General features: G+C 32.6%; 1 protein-coding gene across 6 annotated transcripts in view; it reads right to left on the bottom strand.

Moving 5' to 3' along the window:
- LOC110101998 (probable inactive ATP-dependent zinc metalloprotease FTSHI 5, chloroplastic) overlaps nt 1-26,242 on the bottom strand; it is a 107,557-nt gene that overhangs the window by 52,320 nt on the left and 28,995 nt on the right. For 5 of the 6 annotated variants that reach the window (XM_028692385.1, XM_028692386.1, XM_020830120.2 and 2 more), the window contains exons 8-15: nt 20,691-20,864; nt 20,262-20,383; nt 19,782-19,983; nt 16,930-17,058; nt 14,789-14,971; nt 6,438-6,557; nt 595-780; nt 420-494 (exon numbers count right to left, since the gene is read on the bottom strand). In XM_028692385.1, the coding sequence (XP_028548218.1) occupies nt 420-494; nt 595-780; nt 6,438-6,557; nt 14,789-14,971; nt 16,930-17,058; nt 19,782-19,983; nt 20,262-20,383; nt 20,691-20,864 (1,191 nt within the window). Of the gene's footprint in view, nt 1-419; nt 495-594; nt 781-6,437; nt 6,558-6,664; nt 6,681-14,788; nt 14,972-16,929; nt 17,059-19,781; nt 19,984-20,261; nt 20,384-20,690; nt 20,865-26,242 lie in introns of those variants that run through there. The other variant, XM_028692387.1, reaches the window with a different exon arrangement.

The following is a 26,242-nucleotide window of genomic DNA, read 5'->3' on the forward strand; positions in this document are numbered from 1 at the left end:
AGATGACTCTCTCTAATCTTATATTCCACTGGAGCTACTCCAACATTTTCACATATATGCTCATTTTGTATCCTATCTCTAAGGGTAAAGCCACTCATCCACCTAAGCATCCTCATTTCTGCAACACTTAACTTAGTATTATGCTTCTCTTTTAATGGCCAACATTCGGCACCATAAAGCATTGCAGGTCTCACCATCATCTTATAGAATTTTTCCTTAAGTTTGAGGGGGACTTTTCTATCGCACAACAAGCCCGATGCAATGTGACAGAAGGTTTGGCAGTGACAAACGCCTAGATTTGGGTAAATCTATACAATCATTGTTAATTTAGAATGACATCTAGACCACAAAAACTTAAGCCCTACTCAAATAAGCACATTTTATTTAACAGAAAAAGCATTTCCAATAAAACCTCATACCGCATTGCTAGTAACATAAATGACTGGACTATCGTCAGGGCCCCATCCATACTGAAGGACCATGCGTGTAGCTATCTGCAATTACATCATCAGTTTTGCAATACCAAAATAAATTTTTCAATCAAAAACAGTACATTGCAGAAAACAAGTGCAATTTATGAAAAGGAAGATAAACCTCTTGAGCAAGTTTAGTCTCAGATGAGGATAAGAAATTCTCTTCCCCAAAAGGTAGTAATAGCTGCGCTGCAACACATGAGCCAAAGCAGAACACCAGCTTCTTCTCAAGATAAGACCTCGACTCTAGATTTCCCTTTAAAGAGCTTTCACCTCTAGCCTTTGTAATCTTTGTGCATCCAATCCCCTAGAAAAACTAAATATTTATAAGTTTTGCAACAAATAGGAACGGCTTCAGTAATGAAATTCAGCATCTAAGAAGAAAAAAAAACTTGATTTTGACAATGGTCAATGCATGCAGTGACGACAGAGAATTGCAGTGATACAGTACAAATCTCAAATTTGACAAGCAAAGAGACTATGTCTATGCTATCCCATAAGCACAAAAACCAAGGTTATTATTTCCCATTGTTTCTTTATGCATTCAAAATAAGTACACCAAAAGAAAAGGTATAAGTAGAGAAAGAAAAAGACACTTTTCCTTCCTTCCAAGTTGTTCATCTTTTTTTTTTGGATGGTGTTCAAACTAGGGGCAATCCAAGTCGGCAATCCACGGGATTTAGGTTTCCTCCGTGGAACTACTACTAGTATGAAATTGTAACTCTACTATATACATACATACTTTCTTAGTTCTACAAAATTGGAATGCATATTAGTGTATGTTTTTTTTTTCTTTCTTTGTATTTGATTAGGAGTGACTCTTTTCCTTTCTTATTGTTTTATCCTTATATAAATAAAGGTTGAAAAGTGGATGGCTATACAAAAGAAATAATAAAAAGAATTGAATCCTCCATTCTTCACATTCCACTCCACTTTAGCTTTCTTCTTTCATAAAGATGGTAATCTTCAAAATTTCTACTACACCCTCCAAAGATACAATCGTACTTGTTAATAATGAATAAAATACCATAGCACAAAGGTATAATGGAGCCATAGTGCATCACATTATGTTTTAAAAATAGTGCAATATATTGAAAAAAAAAACATAATAATTTAATAAAGATTCAACATGACAAGCGAAACTAATATAATTCAAAAAGATTTTATCAACTTAAATAGAATATAATACTACTTAAAAATATTTAAAATGTACACTAAGGGGTAGTCCAAATTTACTAATATCATATAAATTTCACAGCATTATTATAAGCATAAATTGAGGGAATAGAGAGGTGAAACAAAAAAAGCATAAAATGGATTCAATTAACTTGAGATGGATATGAGTAAGTAATATTTTTTAGCTCTAATAAATCAAATGAAACCATGTCAATACCATATCAAACATCTTTCATTAATGAATTAATTGTTAAAAGTCATTCTTCATCCAATCTCATAGTTCATGCAGTCAAAAGTTCACATATAATAGCAAAAGGCACGAAGAAGACAGATAATTTTGTTCCTATTAGAACTTGGAACAATATAAAAGCCAGCTAAGGAAATAATTGCATTCCCACCTATTGCAGGTCTAGAATAAATCAATAATATATTAGAAAAGGAAATCAAATTGTTAATGACCACTTAAATCAATTAAAATAATTGAAGTTTAAATTTAATCTTCAAGAAAAAAATTAGGTTGATGACATCTAAGTTTTTCAATGATCTTCATCCCAAAATAAAGACAAGAGTATAAGACTATAATATTATGAACATATAACTATAAATGAAGCTAAACACTAAGCCTTGACGATAACAAGAAATCCTCACAATAGAAAAAATGTTAATCAATCAGCCATCACAATCACAAATTCATCTGATTATCAAATCAACCATTGTCCATCCTTCAGTTCAGTCTTCACATTCTACCACCAAAAATCGTATACTTTTTCTTGAACTCTTACAAATGAAATACCACTATCACACAACGTGATGATGTCGAATATAGCAAGTGTCAAGAAAAAGATCATATAGAAATCTAATGCCATGGTAAAACTATGTTATTAGTGCTTGAATCAAATGAACTTTCAAACAGTGACAAAGAAAATATTGAGAATTTTGAAAATGACCCCTTTCTCATGAAGATCAAAACTTAAACAAATAATGACAAATTAATATCTGCTATAGTCTTTCTTGAACTCACACAAATGAAAATGAAATCGAAACTGAAACAAAAGATAAAATACTACATTGAATATGAAAACTCATGATTCAGCTCTTCTTCGTGATTTTAGTCCTTAGACATTTTGTTATTAGTGAATTTGCCAAAAATGCCTAGGTTTATGTTATATTCTGTGTCGAGCATTTACATGAATTAAATATTAGTTTTGAAATGAAATTTTACATGTATGAAAAAAGGCATATTGTTTGGTGCTTTGCAATTGTTCTTCTAATGTGTACTGTTGTGGTGCTTTGCAATTTTTTTCCTCCACTCCTGCTATTGGTTGTCACCAGATATCAATGAAAAAGTGTAGTATTACTGTGACTTATTTCTAGCTATGGGCGGATCTTCCATGGCTAACTTTCTTATTATGAATCTATTTGAAAATGCAATGGATTGATTTTGGTAAACTTTGTTATTCAAGCTGTTATTCCTGATTTGAGTTTGTTAATTAAACTATTATACTTTATGAAAATGCAATGGAGCTATAATACTTTATTAATTATATATATATATATATATAATGAAATTTTGTATTAATTTCTTTTTTACAATTTTTTTAAAATAGTCAATAAATGGACCTAGTTCTTATTTTCAACTAAAAAAGAGGCCTGGATGCTGAAGTTGTCTACTTATTTAAAATTTAATACAAAATTTTGAGAATTTTAAACAGTCTACAAATGAAATTTCATAAAAATTTATAGGAACTTAAAATAGAGATTAAAATGTTATTTAAGTTTTTATAAAAAGAAAAGGTTAATATATTTTAGAATTTATATTTTTTTCAATAAAAACATTTAAATATTAAATTATATTAAAAGAATTTTATTTATATAAAATAAAGATAGTTAGATTTCAAATTTATACTCATTATTAATTAAAAATAATTAATTCATAATACCTATGTTTATGTATATTATATAAGAGAGTAAATTTCATTATATAAATTCTACATATTTATATGTGATTTTATTTCTATAATTAGTAAATTAAATTTACGAGGGTACAAAATGTGTATATAAATTTAAAATATCATAATACAGTAAATTTACTTTAGAAAATAATAATAATCATATTGTGATTTTTCATTAAGTTTTAAATTAAAAAGATTAGTGATTAATATATATAGAGAAAGAGAGTTCACATATTTTTAAAAATTCAATATATATGAAATTTTAATTAAAATTTAAAAGGAAAATTTTAAATATCAAATTATAGAAATTTATCATTTAAAATGTTAATCTATCAACATCGAAGTAAGGAATAAGATAGTAGTATGATACACTTTTTTTTTTTTTTTTTTTGGGGGGGGGGGGGGGCAGGGCAGGAAGGGGGAGATAATCAATGGGAAAATTGTTTGAGAAAATTTCATACTTGTGTTTATACTATTTAGGAAGTGTTTAATTGTTTAGAAAGGTTACCTAAAATATGTTTACTTGTTTAGGAAGCTTTCCTAAATCATATCTAATTATTTAAGAAAGTTTTCTAAATTATGTTTATGTTGATTAGGAAGGTTCTATATGTTTAGAGAGGTTTCCTAAATTATATTTATGCTAATTTGGAAGGTGGTTTTAATTGTGTATGGTGTTCTAGGGCTATTTAAGTCTATGGTTTAGGAATGATATTGGTATTAATTGTGTATGGTGTTCTAGGGCTATGTAAGTCTATGGTTTAGGAATGATATTGCTGAGTTTATTTTCCTAGTGTTTGTTGTGAATTCTAGCAGAGTCTAGGGTTTGTGGGAGAGCTGATCTACCTCTCGAATAGTAGATCAATTGTATCTTGCTTTATTCTTGAAATAGAAAAAAAGAAAATTAGCCCCATCTTTGTGTTACTACGCTAATCTTCTCGTATTTGTTGTTTTTACTTCCAAGGTGTATCAAATTGGTATAAGAACACTTTTTTGGGACCTATGGCAACAAAGAAGGTGGAGGCGTTGGAAAGTAGGATAGAGAAAATCAAATCCGACGTGGAGAAGAGGTTTTCATCCATGCAGGGAAGGTTCTCAGCTGTGAAAAGAAAGGCTCTCGCCCATTGATAACCGCTTTGAAAATTGCTTTGAGAAATTGGTGGACATGATAAACTAGATGATCGAGAAGCAGTCAAAAGCTTCATTGTGAATCCTAGGCCTAAACCAAAGGGAAAGGAAATTCTAGAGCAGACAAGAAAGCTCATGGAGATGCGATCCAAAACTCTACTGACGGTTCCAATAGCTAACCCTAATCAAGATTTGATCGGGATTCCCTTGATCGAATTTGAAGGAAAAGAGATAGGATGAGGAGAGTGTTGATGTGTTTTTCGCATTGACCTGACCCCAATAGAGCACTGTAGAATATAAATTGACCCAAATCGAGCCTTAATTTTATCAAATTAAGCTAAATTTTATCAAATAAAAGTCAAATTGATTGAATCAACCTCAAAATTGATCAAAATCGAACCCAACTAAGCCTCGTCAAACCAAATTCGACACGATTTGGCGTTGATTCAAGCAAATTATTTTCAATCAAACTCATTTAGAGAGAGAACTCTCAACTAGGTGGTAAGTTTGATGAAGTATCTATCTTTCATCTTGGCATTCTTACAAAAAAATTCAAAAAAACCAAACATTGTACCCTTCGAATCTATACAAAAGGAATAAACACACCCAAAATATTTCTAACAATCTCATAGCTTAGAACTATTACCAAATAACAATGATTAACCTATTATTACATATTCTCCTCTATATCACATCTCCCAATACGTAACTCAAATTTTTTCTCCTACACATAAAGCCTTCCTTACAAATATTAACTCTAGTTCCATTACAATTCCACACACTCAATTTGAGGCACAATAAAACAAGAATTAGAAAGATGCAATGAGAGAAAAAAATGAATTCTCCAAAAAATAAAAAAATATTAAACTTGTAGACCACTTAACTACCAAAAGAAAAGAAATGATAAAATGCAAATAATTTTTTTTGTTAAATATATTGCAAAAGTAAACTTGAAAAAGTAAAAACATGGTTGGTAACCAAATATACTCAATCCTATGAAATTCACTATCAATAAACTTCTGCTCATTTTGCAAAAAATTAATACAATATGCATCTTAATTTCTCTTCCAGCAAAGTTTGGATGGTTCATGCAATAGTACGATGTAAATAATATTTTTCTACAAAAAGATGCTGAAGAATTCTACATGGATCCACTACTTGGATTTGATAGTTCTTTCACAAAGAACAAAGCATGCAAATTAAAAAAAAAAACCTTCATATGACCTTAAACAATAAGAAGATGATTTGACGGATTCACAAAAGTCACAAATGAAGTTCGATAGAGGAAAAACCAATAAGATCAAAGATTCTTCATTAAACATTCCATTGATGATAGAATCTCAATTCATATTATATTTATATATATAAATATATATATTGATGATATAACTATCACAAACGATAACAATATAGAAAAAGACATCAGAAAAACAAAAACTTACTAACGAATTTGAGATCAAAAGAACTAGACAACTCGAAAACTTATTGGCAATTTAAACCACTCAATCAGAATAAGAAATATTCATCTTTCAAAAAAAATATGCCATTGTTCGACTAAAAGAAAAAATGATTTATTGCATACAATTAAAAGACAGACAAATAAGTTGGTAAGATGAATGAGATATCTTGCCAATTTACCCATTGAAGCATAATATGCAAATCAACAAAATAAGCAATAAATTCTATTTATTAGAAGCAAATCATATCATACCTCCCAAGCAGCTGGCTCAAGCCATATATTATCAACCACATCAAAGTTTGGTAGAAGAAGAGCAATAAGACCCCGACCAGCTGCCCAGACAGCATGTGGAAATTTCTCTTGCCTTGTCCACTAGCAAAAAGTTGAAGTCATCATGAGTGAAAAGCCATATAAAGCAAAATAGCGTAGTAAGCTGTATTGTTTGATGTATCCAGTAGTAAACTAAACAGTCAGATTACCACAAATTGATTTTTCCTGCAGTAAAACATAAGCAGATCTTTTATTATAACAGTGAGTTTAAAACGAAGTAACCAAATGTAGAGCCAAATTCATGAGCAATCCACGACAATTTTTACAGCTTAAATATATAGAGTGGAAATTACATGATCACCACAACTTTAAATTACAATTGTTAGCAATAGAACGCAAAGAAAAACTAAACCAAAACAATACAAATGTGCAATGTATATGAGACTTATAAGAAACCCATAATCGTAGTAAATAAATTGGTACTCAAGACTGGTGATGAGATACATGTGAACATACATGAAGTTGAACTTCCAACGTGTATATATATATATATATATATACTATTAAGCTGGATAGGGATGCGGATACTTTGATTTTCCAAATTTGCAAACGCAGATCAATTTAAATTTCATCATCATCGTGAGTTTAATATTGCAAAGGAAATATAGCTAAAATAAAGGGATAACATGTTTTTTTCTTATTTTATTCCTAAAATTTTAATTTTCGGTGCAATATCATCAAAATTTAACTTTTTAGCCTGTCTTCTCTCATATTATAGGTAAACAATTGTTGCAAAATTATCTTCAAGGATGTTTAATTTTCTTTGGATATTTGTTGCATGGCAGTTGTCTTTGACAAGGAAGCAGTATTTGTCTAATATATAACCTATATAAAAATAATGATTCATCATAATTCAAAAAGCAAACATTGTCAGTCAAAAGCCCAGATGAAAAAGTATGAATTTAAGCTTAACACAATAATTGTGTAAAAAAGGCACAGATTGTCTAGGATGTTACTCCAAAATGACACACCAATACATAACCAAATTAAAAAATTAATTGAGGATCGAGTAGATCTAAAACAAAGATTAGAATTTTTACAGGGAATTTAAGAGCTTTGGATAAGATCAAAAGAGATTGATGCAACGAGTTTAGAAAGGAATAAATGTTTTTTTTTTTTTTAAGAAACTCAATAAAAAAAATCCAATGTTAATGAGGAAAGTGAAAAAATGATGTAGGCGGGGGGCGGGGGGCCCCCTTTGGTGAAATGTTATATCCTCTACTAATTCGGCTCATTAATGTTTAGTGGAATGCCTTCTTCAGCTCATTATTGAGGTGTCCTGATTCTCCCCCCCCCCCATATGTTAGCCTTTTGGTTTCTCCCCTAGCTCCTATCCTGTGGCTGCCCTTTCCTCTCCCCGTGGCTGCCTTTTCCTCTCCCTCATGTGGTCCCTTCGGTTGCTGTTCCAAGCCACATGCTAGCCTTCTGTTTCCCCCTTTTTGGGTTGGTTCGGCTGGAGGAAAAATAGGTTGTTTGGATGCCTCTTTTCATTTATATATATGACTTGTTTTGTTGATAAAAAAGAGATGATATGTGATAATTTTTTGAGGAAAAAACCTACATGTTTCTTCTTGGAAAAGCTTGCGAGCTTGTTCCATTTCTCTCCTCCTCTCTTCGATTTCGTCTTGGGTTTCTTATCTCTTTCTTCTCTCCGCAAGTGACAACCCCATTTGTATCTTCTCAAGCGATGTAAAAGCAATTTTAGGTGTTTTTATATTATAATTTTATATGCGTCATCTTTATAATATGAAAGTTGTATTATGTTTTGTTCAAGTGTGGTATTTTGCCATTTTGTGGTATTTTGGAAGAAAGACCTAGTTTTTATGTAATTTTGCGATCTTCTGATTGCATCAATTTGGTATCAGAGCCTAGGTTAGTATATTCCTAGGTTGTTCGTGTCTTTTTTAAGTGTTTATAAAAAAATAAAAAAAAATTATGGACCCTCATCAACAAACGGAGCATCCAAATAGTGTGGAAGTCAACTCTGAAATTGATAAAAATCAACCAAATGTTCTTGAAGAAGATATCCCTATGAACAAATGGATTTCGTCGCAAGGAAGTTCAACCGATCCGCTTCAAAATGAATTTGCAATTATGTACAGACAAAATGCGAAAAGAAAAAGCAAAATCTCCGAGCCAAATTCAAGCAAGAAAGTAAAATGATCTTAAAAAAATATGCGGCCGTGATTCAAGAACTAGATGCGACACCTTTACCTCGTCAGGAACGTACTCAAGCTTCATCAGGAGATGAGCACTTTCAACCGGGGAAGAATTTGATGTTGGAAAAGGGAGGCAATTGACTTTGGGTTGATGTTTGGGTTTTGTTGTCTCGGTTTGGGCTGTCCCCTTTGGTGAGCTACTATATCCTCTACTAATTCAGCTCATTAATGTTTAGTGGAATGTCTTTTTCAGCTCATTATTAAGGTGTCCTGATTCTTCCCCCTCCCCTTTTGTTGGCCTTTTGGCTTCTTCCCTGGCTCCTGTCCCGTGGCTGCCTTTTCCTCTCCCCCATGTGGTCCCTTCGGCTGCTGTTCCAGACCGCCTGCTAGTCTTCTGTTTCCCCTTTTTGGGTTGGTTCGACTGGAGGAAAAATGGGCTGTTTGGCTGTCTCTTTTCATCTATATATATGAGTTGTTTTTGTTGATAAAAAAATAGATGATATGTGATAATTTTTTAAGCCAAAAACCTGTGGGTTTCTTCTTGAAAAAGCTTGCGAGCTTATTCCATTTCTCTCATCCTCTCTTCGATTTCATCTTGGGCTTTTTATCTCTTTATTCTCTCCGCAAGTGACCACCCCATTTGTATCTTTCTTCTCAGGCGATGTAAAAGCAATTTTAGGTGTTTTTATGTTATAAGTTTGTATGCGTCATCTTTATAATATGAAAGTTGTATTGTGTTTTGTTTAGGTGTGGTATTTTGCCATTTTTTGGTATTTTGGAAGAAAGACATAGTTTTTATGTAATTTTGCGATCTAATTGATTGCATCAAAAAATTTACTATAGGAATTGGTTTAGGATATATAGTGGGGAGTGGTAAAATTAATTGTTGTTAATGATAGGCTAATTGCTATATAACTATTGGTGAGGACATTTCAAATGTAAATAGCATTTATATTCCTAAAATTAGATAAAGAAATATATGAAATTGTTTTTGATGGAAGATTGACAGACTAATACAATGTATGACTTAGAAAGAATGAATATTTATTTGAGGTAACTTAACTGGACATATAGGTTCTACTCAGATAGGGAATGAGAGGATTCAAGATGGGTATAGCATAAAAGAAGTAAATGGAATGCTGATGCAGATAGCCGCGGAACCAAGCAACCAGCCACGGGAACCAAAGGGGCAAAGGCACGGGAAATCACCCAGCAAAGGAAAATGAGAAGACAAAGGGGAGGAGAAGAGGAAAGTCCACTCCAAATTGAATCCATGAATTAAAGCATACCTTTTTGGAATAATGAGCTAGGAAGTTCAATAAATCTCCCAATAATTGAACTAAACTTCAGCTCAACATTAATGAGCTAGCAACTTAGAAAATAAAGCTCAACTCCAATAAACCACCACCTCCCATCACCATCTTCAGCTCAAACCGAGAACCATAAGCCAACGCGAGAATCAACATCAGCCCAAAGGACCAATCAAACTAGCAAACCAAAGGTCTACCAAAGCCCAAGCACAACCTACCATGATCATTGGATGTCTTCCATCATTGGATAGCTAAAAAAATATAAAACTAAATAAAATACTAATGTTCAATATTTAAAAATGAAAATACAGAAATTATGAATGCATCCATTCCCCCTGGTGGGAGAGTCTCATCTCCGGATGAGAAAGCTTCAGAAACTTTCTAAAAAAGATCAGGATGATGCCGTTTTAGCTCATTAGCATCCATCCAAGTGCAGTCGATTAGAGGTCGATTCTTCCATTTTGCTAAGAACCTCTTATGCTCACCATGCCTTATTTTAGAAATTATGACATCAATAATATCTTCAACCTGTTCTTAAGATTTTGCCATAGAAGTGGAGAGTGGCAAAATTTCAATTTCTACATAATCGTCAAAATTTCCTTCATATAAAGAAAGGTCAGAAACATACAGGAGAAGTGCCAACAGAAATAGGTAGATCCAACAGATAGGAATTTGTGCCTAATTTTCGAAGCACACGAAAAGGTCCAAATTTCTTTCTGCTTAACTTTCTAAAAGTACCAACAAGAAATCGTTGGCGACGAAAGTAAGCCATAACCAAGTCACCCTCATTGAAAATAACCTCTTTTTGATGTTTATCAGCAGTAGATTTGTACTTAGCATTAGCCTTTTGGAGTTTTTCAAGGACTTGCTGTTGGACGGTCTTTATGTGGTCAAAAGTTTCAAAAGCTTCAGCACTAGTTTTGTTTGGTAAAGACAAGCAGTTTCTATCTAAAATGTGAGGAATATGTTGTCCATAAATAATGTCAAAAGGAGTTTTACTAGTGAAACGATTAACAAAATTATTGTAAGCAAACTCAGCTTGAGGCAAGACTAAATCCCATTGGGATGGTTTTTCTCCAGCAAGACACCTTAATAAATTTCCTAAGCTTCTATTGACAACTTCAGTTTGTCCATCAGTTTGAGGATGATATGCACTACTAAATTGAAGAGTAGTCCCAAGTTTTGCCCAAAGAGTTCTCCAAAAATGACTCAAAAATCTAGTGTCTCGATCAGAAGTAAAAGTACGAGGAACATCGTGAAGATGAACAATTTCTTTAAAAAACAGATCAGCAATATAAGAAGCATCAGAAGTTTTCTTGCAAGGAATAAAATGTGTCATTTTGCTAAAGCGATCCACCACCACAAAAACAGAGTCAAATTTTCGAATAGTAACAGGCAAACCCAAAATGAAATCCATAGAAATATCCTCCCAAGGTTTGTTTCGAATAGACAGAGGAGTATACAAACCAGAATTTTGTGAAGTTCCCTTGAAAGCCTGATATATTTTACATTGTTTAACCAGCTTAGCAATTTGCTTTCTCATATGAGGCCAAAAATATTTTGCTTCAACCAAAGCAATAGTTTTTCCTTGCCCAAAATGTCCATCCAAACCCCCACTATGAAATTCTTTCACAAGTTGTTCTCTTAAAGAGTTTTTAGTTATGCAAAGTCTAGACCCCTTAAACAAAAAAACTTGATGTATAACAAACTGAGCAGAAGGATCAGTTCTAGAAGCAAGACAAGAATCTCAAATACCTTTAAAATTAGAATCACTTGCACAAGTATCTTTCAAAAAATCAAAAGAAGTGATAGTTGAATAAACAATTACCAACAAATGAGATCTCCTGTTTAAAACTTCAGCAACTTTTTTTAAAACACCAGTTTTATGTTTAATATAAAAAGTATACTCTTGCAAAAATGAAACCCACTTGGCATGCCTTTTATTCAAAATTTTTTGAGAGCCCAAAAAACGAAGTGCTTCATGATCAGTATTTAAAACAAACTCCCTTTAAATCAAATAACATCTCCAGAATTTCAAAGCTTGAACAATAGCATAAAACTCCAAATCATAAGTAGAATATTTGGATCTAGTTTCATTCAGTTTTTCACTAAAGTAACAAGTTTTCCCTTTTGACTAAGTACAATATCAATACCAACATGAGAAGCATCGCAATCAACTTCAAAAATATTTTCAAATTTTGGCAAGCTAAGAATGGGAGCATGGTTTAAAATTGCGCAATATGAGGCTCATCTTGAGGCCTGCCTTTGCGCAATTCGAGTGAAAAGCGCCTTGAGGCTTACGCCTCTAAGTTTTTTTTATGAGGCTTGCGCCCCAACTTGGTTGAGGCCCGCCTTAAGGCACGCCTCGCCTCAATGGCGTGGGACTTACGCCTCACCCGATATATATCAAAACTTACATAAATCCTGAAGTAAAGCAGCGAACAAATCACACTTTGTGTACCCCTAGTCGCTGTAACTTCCTCTCAACTTCCTTAACCTCTAACCCGTCGCCATTTTTTAACATATTATTTGAGTATTATATAAAAATTTACTTTTAACATTTATTTGCACTTAATACAATTTTTTTATTATGAGGCTCACGCCTCAAAATGCCTTGAGTCTTACACCTCACCTTACAAATAAAAAAAGCCTCAATACTTAATTGTGCATTTTTAAACATGGTGATGACAATGTTGATGACTTATGAGTTCTTATATGATATGCCATTGCTATTTATTTTTGGAATTATATGTTAATGAAAAAGAATACTGTGATTTGAGAAAGATGGAGTTTGAGTTGAACTATATTTCATGTTGTCTTATTATTGGGATATTTTGATTTCACTTCATATCTTGTGCATTTTTATGTTTTATATATTATTTAATCATTAGTATATACAAAATTTATCATTTTATGTTTACGCAATTTTTTAATTTTGAGGCTTACGCCTCAAAACACCTTGAGGCTTACGTCTCGCCTCACGAACGAAAAACGCCTCAATACTCGATTACACAATTTTAAACATTGAATGGGAGCTTGACTTATTTTTGCCTTAACGATTTCAAAAGTTTTTTCAGCTTGAGGTGTCCACCTAAATACCACTTTTTCAAGCAATCAATAATAGGAGCAAACAGAGAACTGAAGTTCTTTATAAATCTTCTATAGAAAGAAGCCAAGCCATGAAATCCTCTCACCTCACTTATGTTTTTAGGAATGGGCCAATTTTGAATTCCTTCTATTTTTATCGGATCCACTTTTATTCCATCAGCATAAACAATAAAACTCAAAAATGTCAAGCTCGATGTCATGAAGGAACACTTTTTAAGATTAATGAAAAGCTTTTGTTCTCTTAGAATTTGCAACACTTGCTTCACATGATTTAAGTGTTCAGAAGGATGAATGCTATAAATCAAAATGTCGTCGAAATAAACCACAACAAACTTTCCAATAAAATGTTTCAAAACATGATTCATAGTTCTCAAAAAAGTACTCGGAGCATTTGAAAGCTCAAAAGGCATCACAAGCCATTTATACAAACCTTCTTTAGTTTTAAAAGCAGTTTTTCATTCATCCCCAGGCCTTATTCTTATTTGATGATACCCATGAGTACAAGGTTTGTCCACCATCCGTACTGTCCCCAAATACCATCCCTATTATTCTCCCGATGAATTTTGTGAGTTTATTTTGCAACCAATGAAACAAAAAAAAAAAAACATATCATGTGAGTTTATTTACCAACAAACCAAACAACCTTAAAAAAGAAAAATACAATGTATTCAATTAAAACTGCATTTGAATAATCATGTATCTTAAACACTAACAACATATATAGCCTCTAAACCCTTCGTTATTTCTAATTTTTTGTACTTTTTCAAGTGCAACTCTACTAGAATGCTGAACAGTAAAATTAGCATTTATACATACATCAAGTTTAAGCATTCAATTATTACTGAAAGTTTTCTAGTATTTTCTACAAACCCCTCCACCCGTCCACCTAGTCACATTCCACACTGATCTAAGTGCCACCAAAATACATCAAAGCGCATTATTTTCCAATCAAATTTTTGTTAAAATCTATTTGGAGAAAAATAATCAAAAATCATAAGATTGGATTGATTTAATTTACAGCATTAGTATCATTATCTTATTTCATCTTACTTTAGTTGCATGCGTCTAGAAACTAATTGACCTTAATCTTTTCATTTTCCCAATGAAATTTCTTATACACAAGCAAGAGGAATAATTTGCTTTTATCCACAAAAAGAAATACCGCAGACGTAGGTGCAGACCAAACACACGATAAAATACATAGCATGAATCCTCACTTGTGGAGACAAGGAACAAAAAAATATCTACACAAATATGCTAGTTTAGCAGATAAGAATCTGATCTGAGCAACAAAGACATGAACGAATAAGAATAACGTTAACAATTTGACAAAATGATCCAAAACACATACAATTGCAAGAATCAAGATGGTTTAAATAGCAAATAGATGTTTGAAATTTTTCATGCAAATCTCCGGAGTGAAAATCTACAATTCCAGCAATCAAATAGGTTACTTTATGAATTCATACCTGAAAATACATTCAGAGATTTTAAAAAGGATATGTAAAAAAAATTTAAAATAAGCATAGCACGAACCATTTTTTTTTTTTTTTTTTTTTTAAGCATAGCAATAACCATAATACAATAAGCAAACTAAATAAGGAATACTGTTATCCTCAGTACAACTGAATGGATAAAATCACATTTAAATCAAGCACATAAGGATTCTGAGATTCAAACAAATGTTACAACTTACATCAGTAGGAGGAGTCAAAAGTTCTATTCCATTGCTTATCTGACCATAAGGCTCCATCAAATCAACCACCGATTGCATGTCTTCCCTTGTCAAAGTCAATCCAAGATGATCTGCCAGACGTATGCTTATGCTCTTGAAAAGTTTGGTTCCTCTTAACCATGAGGGAATAACATTACTAAATGTCTGCAAAAAATATTATCACAAGCACTAAAATTACCCATAAAAATAAACTACTAGAGGAGAAAAATATAACCCTTCGTATAGGATCGAATACAGATATGGTAGAATAAACTAATGGGATAAAGCTGGTGAGGTTTTCTTAGAAAACAAAAAGCAAAAGAGCGGAAAAATAAATGAGTAAATGAAGGAGATAGTTTTTTGGTTGCATAATGCCACTAAAAATGCAAGAAAAGCTTTTGTGCCAACAGAAGTATATTCTCTTAAGTGAGAATAAAGAGAACTATTCCGAGCAACTACAACAACATGAATTATTTTTCTAATAAATCTATTAAGAAAAAGTAGGGGTGTCAATTTCGGGTCACGGGTCGGGTTCAAGTCGGACCCGGAATTGACCCGGGTTCAAACGGGTCGACCCTAACCCGACCCGGTTAGGTAAACGGAACCCGACCCGTTTTGAAATCGGGTCGGGTAAAACCCGGATTTTCGGGTCGGGTCCAGGTCGAGTTTTCGTGTCGTGTCAAATATTGACACCCCTAAGAAAAAGGTCATCTTTAATAATTTTTAACCAAGTCTTTTTAGGCCTACCTCTGTCATTTGTAACATAGGATAGATCTAATATATCTACTCTCCTAAAAAAGTCATCGGAAGACTGATGTTTTATATGACCAAACCATCTAAAATAACTCTCTAATGTTACATGTCACCATAGCAACTCCACCCTTTTCACGTATATTCTCATTTTGCATTATGTCTCTAAGTGAAAAGCCACTTATCCACCTAGGCATCCTCATCTCTGCAATATTTAACTTAATTTTATGCATCTCTTTCAATTGCCAGCATTCTGTGCCATAAAACATTTCAGGTGTCACTAGTCTGAAGCATTTCTCCACTTCAACCATCAACTTGAATTCTACTAATAATATCCCCATCTATTTCACCATAATTTTTGAGCAATAGACCAAAGATATTTAAAATGTGCACTCTTTTTAATGACTTGATCACCTAATGTCACAATCCCAACACAAGATCAATTACAACTAAAATTATTCTCAAGTATTCATTTTTGAATCTACTCAAATGAAAACCCTTTAGACTTTATGATTGACCTTTATAATTCAAGTTTTCCTCATCTCTCTCCAGTTTTATCAACAAGAGAATATTATCCACAAAAAGCATACACCAAGGTACATCCTCTTGTAAATGTCTAGTAAGAACATCCATGACTAAAGCAGAAAGATATGAGCTTAAAGTTGGTCCTTTATGTAACTTGAATTCTGATCAACTAAAAGTTAAGAAAATGCCGGAAATCATTAGAGATAAATATAATTCCTTTATATTAAAGTTTGGGACCCCAACCTCCTTTGAACCGAGTTTCTGAGCCAATAGGTATATCTTTCTATTCAGAAAAAACATTGGAAAGTTGCCAGTTAAAGCAATGAGTAGTCCAGCAAATCAAATCAAGGAAATTTTTCTACTGCAAGTAATAGCAAAACCAACTAATAATAACATAGTAGACAGGTTGATTTAAGTGAAATACTAACAAATTTTTTTGTTAAATTAAAGAAATTCTAAGAAAAAAATGCAGGAATGCAAAACCAAATACTAGTTATGTAACAATTCGATAGCTGCTGAGGCTTAGTAACTAAATTACTCATGGCACATAAGATTTAAAAAGCAGCAAGAAGGTATTTCATGCCCGATATAGAAAGATGCTCCCATCTGCACAAAGTAGTTCAGCAAAAAGATGAAATCTAAACTACTGAAAATTGCAATTAACCGCACGTCAAACTTCTGAGAACTTGGCAATATGAATGGTTTGTGCATAAAACATTACTGACAATAAGAAAAAGCACTCGCATGCCTTCAACAGAAATAGACAATACTGCAAATAGCGGAAGAAAAACCAGATCATTAGCTGGGAACCAAACATAACGCATCAAATGAAGATAAATTATGCATACCGCAAACCAGCTGCAGTAGCCCATCAACTCATCTGTGTCAAGAACTTTATTTCGAAATGCACTACCCTCCAATGCAACAGGAACAAGTTTCAATTCAATGGGCCTGAGCAGCGCTGTTTTTTCAGCAACCTAAAAAAAAAATTAACAGCCTTGCGTGTTTTAGAATTAAAAATGCAAAACGCAAGTTTATTTCACTCTCCCTTTCTTCAATAACAAAGCAAACAATATTATCTTTCTACCTTTTTTCTTGCATAAAGGACAGAGACCTAGAACACCATTATATAGGCTTAAATGTTACCGTATTGCTTATTACTTGCCACATTGCAGAAGATTGGTCAGGCACCAGAAATACAAAGATGCTTATTGTCATGCCCCAAAAAAATGAAGAAATTAATATCAAATTTTCTTTTAAAATTTATATCAATTTTCACACATTCAAAAATGATCAAAAGAATTTTTATAAAACTCTGCAGTTTCTTCTCATCATTTCATATATAGATGTATATATTAATATTTATGTATGCTAATATTTCTTTTTTTTTTTTCAAAAGTTTCCATTGATGTTACTGTACATTGGATTAATGTATTGTAGCAAGTAGTCATTTCCCCTGTACAGCTCTTCACTTTCTCAAACATAAAACGGCTGTGATAAGTTTTTCTAATACTATAGTATATTATATATATATATATATATCAAGTATATCAAGCAGCCATTTCATTTCTCTCTTTTCCCATCCCATAACTCCAGCAAAACCCAAAACAGCTGCTGAAATATAGGAGGAGAAGAAAAAGAAAAAGAAGAAGAGGAAGCTGCTTCATTAACTAAAAATCCAAATTTTAGCATTTTCTTCCATGAATAAATTCGATTTTGAGTTGATAAGCTTGAGTACTTCACCTTTTAGGTAAAATTAGCATTTGAGGTTTACTTGATATAGAAATATATTGTTAACCTAGGAATTGATTGATGAGTGCGAAGATATCAGTTCTAGGATCCAGTATTTATAGTGAGATGCTCAATCTCTAATAAAGCGAACAAATTATTCTCAAGCCTGATGTTTAGTAATTCCAATAATTCCATAAGAAAATCCGTATACGTGAGTATATAATTCTTCATAATAAGTATGTTAGCATGATTTTAGTAATTCTGCCATATTTTTTGATTGATCACTTGCTCACGATAATTTCATGGTAGTTCTACAAAATTCAAGTTTCAAGATTGTTTAATAAGATATGACGCATAATTAAGTGCCCAGATGTGGACTTTTACATGTCTCGCTATATTATTGATGCATGCTAATATATGTGGATTGATAACAAATGTATATCAATGCTAAATAATTTTAAATACCTTTGATAGTAAAGCTAAAGAGGAAGTCTTTGCAAGAACATGTCATGTGGAATAGGTTGACATATTATATTAATTTGCTAAGGGAGAGTCAAAAGTTCTTATAAATTCATTCTCAACTCTCAATTGGTACAAAAGGGGTCTAACTCGATAATTAGTTTGAGTAGTCAAACTTTACCGCAATGTTTGATTAAGTCCAAACCTTATCCATGGTTACTATAGGTTAGATGAGAACCAAACGATATAAATATGTCAAAGCCCATGCAAACATTATATTACAGGTCTAGGACAATAATCAATAAGAATGACAAAGAAAATTAAAGAAAATAATATAATTTGATACCAGTATCTATATAGTTTAATGCATTATATAATTTAAAATTTTGCAATTAATTTTAGTTCTTGCAAACTCTCATGCTTGGTGCTTATGACAGAGTCTTATATTATTAAAGCATATCCTAATTTTATGTTAATTATATTGAGCTAGCTTTATCTACTAATATTTATGCGCAGATTAGTTCAAGTTATCAAAATGGCATATTATGCACTTTTTTTATAGTTTGAACCGCATATTAGAAATAATTATCTCACTTAGTCTTTAGCTCGTTAGATATTATTATAATTATTAATTTAGTAAATAGAAAGAAGCAACTTGGTCCATGGTCAAGTAACTCAACTTCATCCAGTACTTAAGATTTTTAGTGCACATTATTAGATTTATCATAGAAGAAAGATGTCCTGATATAAATTAAAGATTTTTGGTGCTTGTTAATTATATATAAATTTTTTTAAAAATTCTGTAGTCTAGTTTGATGGCTTAAATTATTTATGTTTTTAATAGATCTATCAAAGGATTATGAAGTGAAGAATAAGTTTTGTAATGAATTAGGAAAACTAATTTTCTACTTACTCGATCCTATGAGTGAGATATATATTTGACAAGATTGTCCGTCTGTATTACGTCTCATGCTTAACTAGAAGATGTCAAAAAGAGGCATGAAACTCGTATCATTTGGTGGGCAATAGATTGATCTATCTTTTATTAGCCAGTTGAGAATTCTATTTCACATGCAAACAGGTATTATAGACAATGTGGTACAGAGAAATAGTTCTAATGTATGCTTGATGTGATAGATACTATGAATGCAACTGAGTAAAAATAAATATGTAGAAGTTAATAAACTTAGCCCACTACAAAATTACCAAATCTGACAAGAAAATAAAGAGCAGAATTAAAGCATCATTGCTTATTAGTAAAAATGAAAAATCAAACAAAAAGGATAAGGACCTCAATGGACTGCACAACTAATAATGCAGCCTGAACATGCTAACAAATAAAATGGAAAACAATCTGTTATTCCTGCATTATTCGTTCTTTCTTGGTGCCTTCCTTTGTGCAAATACAACATCAAACAAAAAGACATGGCTAGCTTCAATGTCAAAGCATGTTGCCAGAGAGCAATTAAAAAAAAAAAAGCATTTCTTAAAGATTCCATGCAACAAGTACCTTTTTCCAATCAACAAAATTCATTAAATCAGGATCCATAGTTCCTTTTGCTGCAAGCAATAATATTTTTTCCCTTTCCATTTGAGTCGGTCTTTGCAGATGCAATACCCTGTCCATTCTTCCTGGCCTTCGCAATGCCTCATCTATTTGATTAAGATTTCGAGTAGTGGCCATCAAAACAACGCCATCCTGGTTTTCAAAACTGCCAAAGTGCACACCACATGAAAAGCCAAATATTTAGCAGTTTACTGGAAGAAATCTAAAGAACCCAGCAATGTTGAAATTCAATCAAACAGTGCACCAAGAAATATTTTACCAGGTGCGCCAAGGTAATTGAATTTTAGGGTAATAAAAATCTTCACCATGAAAAATTTGAGATAATTGTGAATGCAAAAAAACTTTCTTAAGAAACTGGAAGGTTTAATTTTGTCGATATGAAATCAGCAATCTAATTAACAAAAGGCAAGGAGATAATTTTACCCATCAAGTTCAACAAGAAGCTGATTAATGAAGGCCTCATGATCTTGCTTTTTTGTGTGAATAAACTGGCCCCGAACACCAGCAAAGAGATCAAAATCTTCAACGAAAATTATTACAGGTGCCTATAAAAAAGCTATTAAACTGTTACTCCAGAGCAAGAAAATGAAGAATATCAAAATTGGGTAATAGTGATGGTAAGACCTGGAAATGGACAAAAAAATGGGCTATCTTTTGCAGATATCGACTTTGCTACTAAATGACAGAAGCTCTATCTCTCCCACCCTCTAACATAGCTATAGCATAGAATAACAACTACCATCATCTCCCCAAATCTAAATATATATCGAATAGAATTTCTCCATTGTGATTGCAAACTATTTAAAATTTGAATTGATATATTAAGTTGTAAACTAGGATTTAGAGAACCACCAAATCCCTAGCAGCCTGGAAAAGCTCCCTAATATTTGATGCGCTTTGGCCAACCCATAGTCCAGCCTCTAGTTGACTAGCTTTGACCTCAACAACAGGAACCCTAGCTTCTGCAGCTATTGCCAATGCAAGAGATGTTTTCCCTGTTCCTCTCTCTCCAACAATGAGAACGCCCTGCAAAATCAATAAGAAATTGCTAGAACCTTCCTGAATATGAAATACACAATCAAGAAGAAACGATGATATTGAAGAGTAGACTGCAAGATCAAACAGGCACTGAGTGGTCAAGGGAATCAAGCCAGTTATACGTGGTGAAACAATGTATATCACATACACATGGATGCAAAAAGTCATTAACCTGAGAAGTATGTCTTATCAAAACAAGAGAAAAGTCAGCTTTGTGTTTGTCGAGAATCCTTCAACTGATCCATTAGAAATCAAAATCTTTATATCCAAATTTAATATAACTTTCTTTAAACTCAAATCCATACAGGTATCCATACATACTAAAGCAATTACGTAATATTCTCATCTCAACCTTTCTGAGGAAAAAAAAAAGAAAGAACGCTCATATCCCGAGACCTATTTTTATACCTTTAGGGCTTAATTAAGCATATTTACAACAACAACAACAACAGCAACATCAAGCCTTTATCCCACCACGTTGGGTCGGCCACATGAATCATTTTTCTGGATTGTGTCATGTTAAGAGTCAAATTCTCATTTAGATCTAATAAAGAAAGATCATTTCTAATATTTTCTAACCAAATTTTTTTAGGTCTACCTCTACCTTTCTTAACATAGGCCAAATCTAATACATCTACTCTCCTAACCGGGTCATTGGAAGGCCGCCAAAATTGTTAGAATTAACTAATCAAAGTGTAATCAGACAATTATAAACAAGTAGAAAAAATAAACACGTCCCAAATTAGTTTTACATATTGAGTGATGAATTAATACAATTAAGCATTTAAAATTAACAAATAAAATAACTAATCACAATTTAGTAGTCAATTACAGTAAGTCAACCAAAACAACTCCAGGCCAACTGTTCAAGTGTTATGATCAAATGAACCATTCTTACACTTCAATCAAATGGAAAGTCAATGGTTCAGAATGTTGAATTTGATGCTAGATAGCTAACTAGAAGTCAATGATTGAAACTTAATCATAATTCAGTAGTCCTAAAGCTAAATTACAAGTGTTAATGTCATTAATTTGAAAAATGACAATAGTTGGTCCTTATTTGACAATACTTATTGATTAATTAGAATATAATTTTCTAACCAAGTGTAATTAGGCACACAACCCCGAAGAGTTAAAATTAGCCATCATTGCAATTAATCAAGAATAAAATCTAAGTTGTAAGCATTAAACTGCAATAAATAATAAAGCTTAAAACTAAATTAAGGGGGGAAAACAGAATTTAAGTATAATTGGTAGCAACACAATCATTTTTTTCCAACAATTGGATAGAAAAAGTAACAAACTAGAAATAATCAGTGGAAAAACTAAGTTTAATAAGCCTAATAAACTAAATAAAAATTAATTGGATTACCCTAGACTTCTAAATAATTTCAATGAAATTAGTTGATAATCACAATGCTTTGTCACTGTTTAACTATCTTAAATGTGACTCAACAAAATTAACGACTAAAATTCAAAGAAAGGACATTTTGGTACACTCATAAACTAATAAACATAACAAATCTTCATATAGTAGTGAACAACAACAAAATATAATTAGCAGCTAGTGTTCATGTTTTATTACAAACAAACTCATAATCATGTTATACAACAACGACAACATCAAGTATTTACCCCACTACGTGGGGATAAACATCACGTTATATCAAAGTTTAATTATGGTGAAGCATCACAAGAACTTCATTACATCGGCCCATTGATAGCCACCAAATCAAGGCCAGCATGGAATTTGTTCAAAGATAACCAATTTTTAAGCAACCATGATTCTCTTATTGTAATGGTTGACTGCTTTCCTAAATTAACTCATTTCATTTCATGTGATATAAATTGTTGACGCATTCTATAAAGAAAAATTATATTTTAATGAAGTTATTGAACTAATTGGATCACCTAAAATCATTTTCTTATATAAATATAAAATTCATGAGTTCCTTAAAAACTCTATAGAAAAAGATGAGAACTCAACTAGGGGTTTCATTTGCTTATCACCCATAAACTAAAAGTAAATTGTAGTTAATAAGAGTCTAGATGATCTATAATGATGGCTAATTAAGAAGAATGCATATTGTTGGGATTTAGTACTACCAAAGGCTAAGCACATATATAATTCAGATGTTAATAATTCTACAAGCATAAAACAAATAGAAATTAGTACAGCATCAATCTAAGAAAAATAAAGATCACGTTGAACCTCCAATCAAATACATACATTGTGAGTTTGCACAACCATTTGCATAGCATTTATATGACTCGCATGAGGATATTTGCAGAAAACTCGCCATTAATTATGACAGCTACAACTTTGATACTAATTTCTGCAAGAGATCTATTGAATTCAAACCAGTTGACAAAGTAATATAGAAAATTGAGAGTAATACTTAAACAACAATGTGGGCTCCGAAAATTCGCGCCCCAGCCTCCCCTCCGCCCTCGCTTTTTTTGTTGATGTTCAGAAGTGTCGTCTGGCCTCGCTTTGATCTTCAAACTGGAAGCTACGACACTTCTCAACATTGTAAAACCCAAAAACGACAATCGTAGGGTGTCACACGCATTTCGATGCGCCACGATAAAATTTAAGTGAATTTTTCAAAGTTGTCGGAATTTGACGGAAATAATTTTATAAAATTCTATGCAAAATTCTAAGAAATTTGATATATAAAACTTATATCTAATTTTGCTCAATTTAGAAATTAAAATTCATAGAAGTCTCTTAATATCTATAATACCCTTAGAGATTATTAAAGCTTGGATGTTTTAAGTGAGGGCAAAAGGGTCTTTTGGCATTCCCTTTTTCCTTATGTAATGAGAACTGAACCCTCTCTTTCCCCCATTCGTTCGGTTCGAATGAGATCGCGAAGAAGGGAGAGGCGGTCGGCAGAGGGGCGACGGGCACGGCTTCGGCGGCCATTCGTTGAGGAATTTTGGGGAAAACGTAGAGCAAAGCTAAAGGAAGACTAAGGTGAGTTTCTAAGCAAAAGATTCTTTCTTTTTCTCTAGATTTTAAGATGAGAAAATTTTAGGGTTTGTTAAAAACTTAGAAATTCTTAGGGAAACTTGGAAGGAATGTTAGGGAAGATATTTTAACGGTAAAAATAAAATTTTTTCCTAATTTTTATTAAGTTAGAAAAATTAGGGCTTTTTCATATTATTGAAATTTTAAGATATTTCTTGAGGAGCAATGTTTCAAATGATCATAGGAACGTTTGTAAAGACATAAATTAGGGTTTTCATACAAAATGTCAATTTTTATAATTTTAATTTAATTTAAATCCGAAAATATATTAATTCAATAATTAATTATGTGTAAGGGAAAGTTCAGCATGTTTATATGAGGGAATCAATGAAAATGGGTTTTCCAAATTTAGGGTTTTAGGTTAAATACGAAAATAGAAATTATTTTGAATTATTTTAAGTAATGGTAAAGGGATTACTTGGATTAAAAATGAATTTTTAGAATATACATGCCTTATGTTTTAAATTTGAGAGAGAAAGAAAGAGAACCTTTAGAAGTTTTATAGGAGTAGATTCATTAAATTTGAGAAGATTAGCTTTAGCCGTTGAATATTAAAATATTTTCTTATAGGTGTAAATTGTTGTGATCTTGAAGGAAGGACTAGTGAAGAGAATCATTTTACCCAAATTCATGTAAGTATACATGATTCTTTATTTACAGTAATGACTTTTGTTTCTCTCAAGTTATATGATTTGAAAGACTAAACATGTTTATAAAATATTGTCAATTTAGATAACAATTATGTTATTTTTGTCCAATGATTGATCATGCAATTTATATGTTACATCTTATGACATTATTATACAAAGTTCATATGTTATAGAAATGAGATGAAATGAGATGAAATGAGATGATATGATTATGATATGAGTGTTATATTGAGTGATTTCTTGTGCATGCTGAATTGATGGAACTCACCCGCTTATGGTACTAGCTGAGGACGTTGTACTCGTGCACGTTAAAATGGTAAAGGATATGAAAAAGAAAATGGTAAAGGTGTACCTTTATGGTACTAGACAGTGGCTCCTGTGACGGTTATAATATATATGAAATGAGAAAATTACAAATATTGATATGAATATGAATATGAAAGATATGGTTTTATGATATAAGATATGTTTAATTAAATGAAATGTGGCATCTAGCATATTATTCATTTTGCCTTGATTATTGTAGTTTAGAATCATGTTTTACTTACTAAGTGTTGGCTTACTATTAGTTGTTAATATTTTTACCGGAAATGTCTACCGTAGACGTGGGGCTCAAGAAGAAAGATATCTATGTTTATTATATTAGTTTATAGATATTTTGAAGTTTAGTGGCTCACTCAAATTTATTGAGTTAGTTTTAAGGAAATTAAAATTTTGATCTGCCATCTGACCATCCGTTCCCACCTCGCCTATGCGAGCTAACCGGGCCAGATCGTGACAAACATCACCTACCCATCGGATCGATGTGCGTGATGTGCAAGTCAACCACCTATACATGCTTTTCTTAGCGTGTTATGAGGGAACCCAGTGCGACACATGGGACGAGGACAGGATTTTAGGTTTGAGAGCTGCTTATCTGCCATGTTGCAGGTGTCGCAGCGGGTTTTCTCCTACCACGCTAAGAAAAGTGTGTATAGATGGTTGACCAATGCATCACGCACACAGAGGACATGATTTCAAGTTCGAAAGCTGCTTACCTGTCACATCGCAGGTGTCATACAAGGGTCAAATGCCCAAACCCATACTGCTATTATATGTCGGATACCGCGTATCTATGAGTATAAACAGTTGGATTGTACACACCGGGTAGGTGATGTTGAGAAGTGTCGTAGCTTTTAGTTTGAAGATCAAGGCGAGGCCAGATGTCGTGACTTCCGATCCGATTGAAATGGAAGGAAGCGGCACTGCAGGATTTCAACTAGCCTCGCCTTGCTCTTTAAGCCGGAAGCTACGACACTTCTTAACACCCAACATAGCTAACATCGTCACCTCACCGATCGCCAATTTATAACCTCTCAAACCTAAAATCCTGTCCTCGACGTATGTGATGAGCCGGTTAACAACCTATACAAGCTTTTCTTAGTGTAGTAGGAGGAAACCCGATGTGTACAAGCCAATCGTTCATACCCGTATATACGCGGTATCTGACATATAGTAGCAGCGTGGGCTTCAAATGATTAGTTGCGTCAACGCGTGCGTCACTTTTGTCGTCAATTTTGCTCTTTTCATACACTCATTTGATATATAGTCAACAAACAACAACATCAAATCTTTATTCCACTACGTGGGGACGACTAAATGAATCACTTTCCTCAATTGTGTTCAAATAAGAGTCAGATTCT

The sequence above is a fragment of the Dendrobium catenatum genome, unplaced genomic scaffold, assembly GCF_001605985.2.
Source record: "Dendrobium catenatum unplaced genomic scaffold, ASM160598v2 original_scaffold_186504, whole genome shotgun sequence".
Classification (NCBI taxonomy): domain Eukaryota; kingdom Viridiplantae; phylum Streptophyta; class Magnoliopsida; order Asparagales; family Orchidaceae; genus Dendrobium; species Dendrobium catenatum.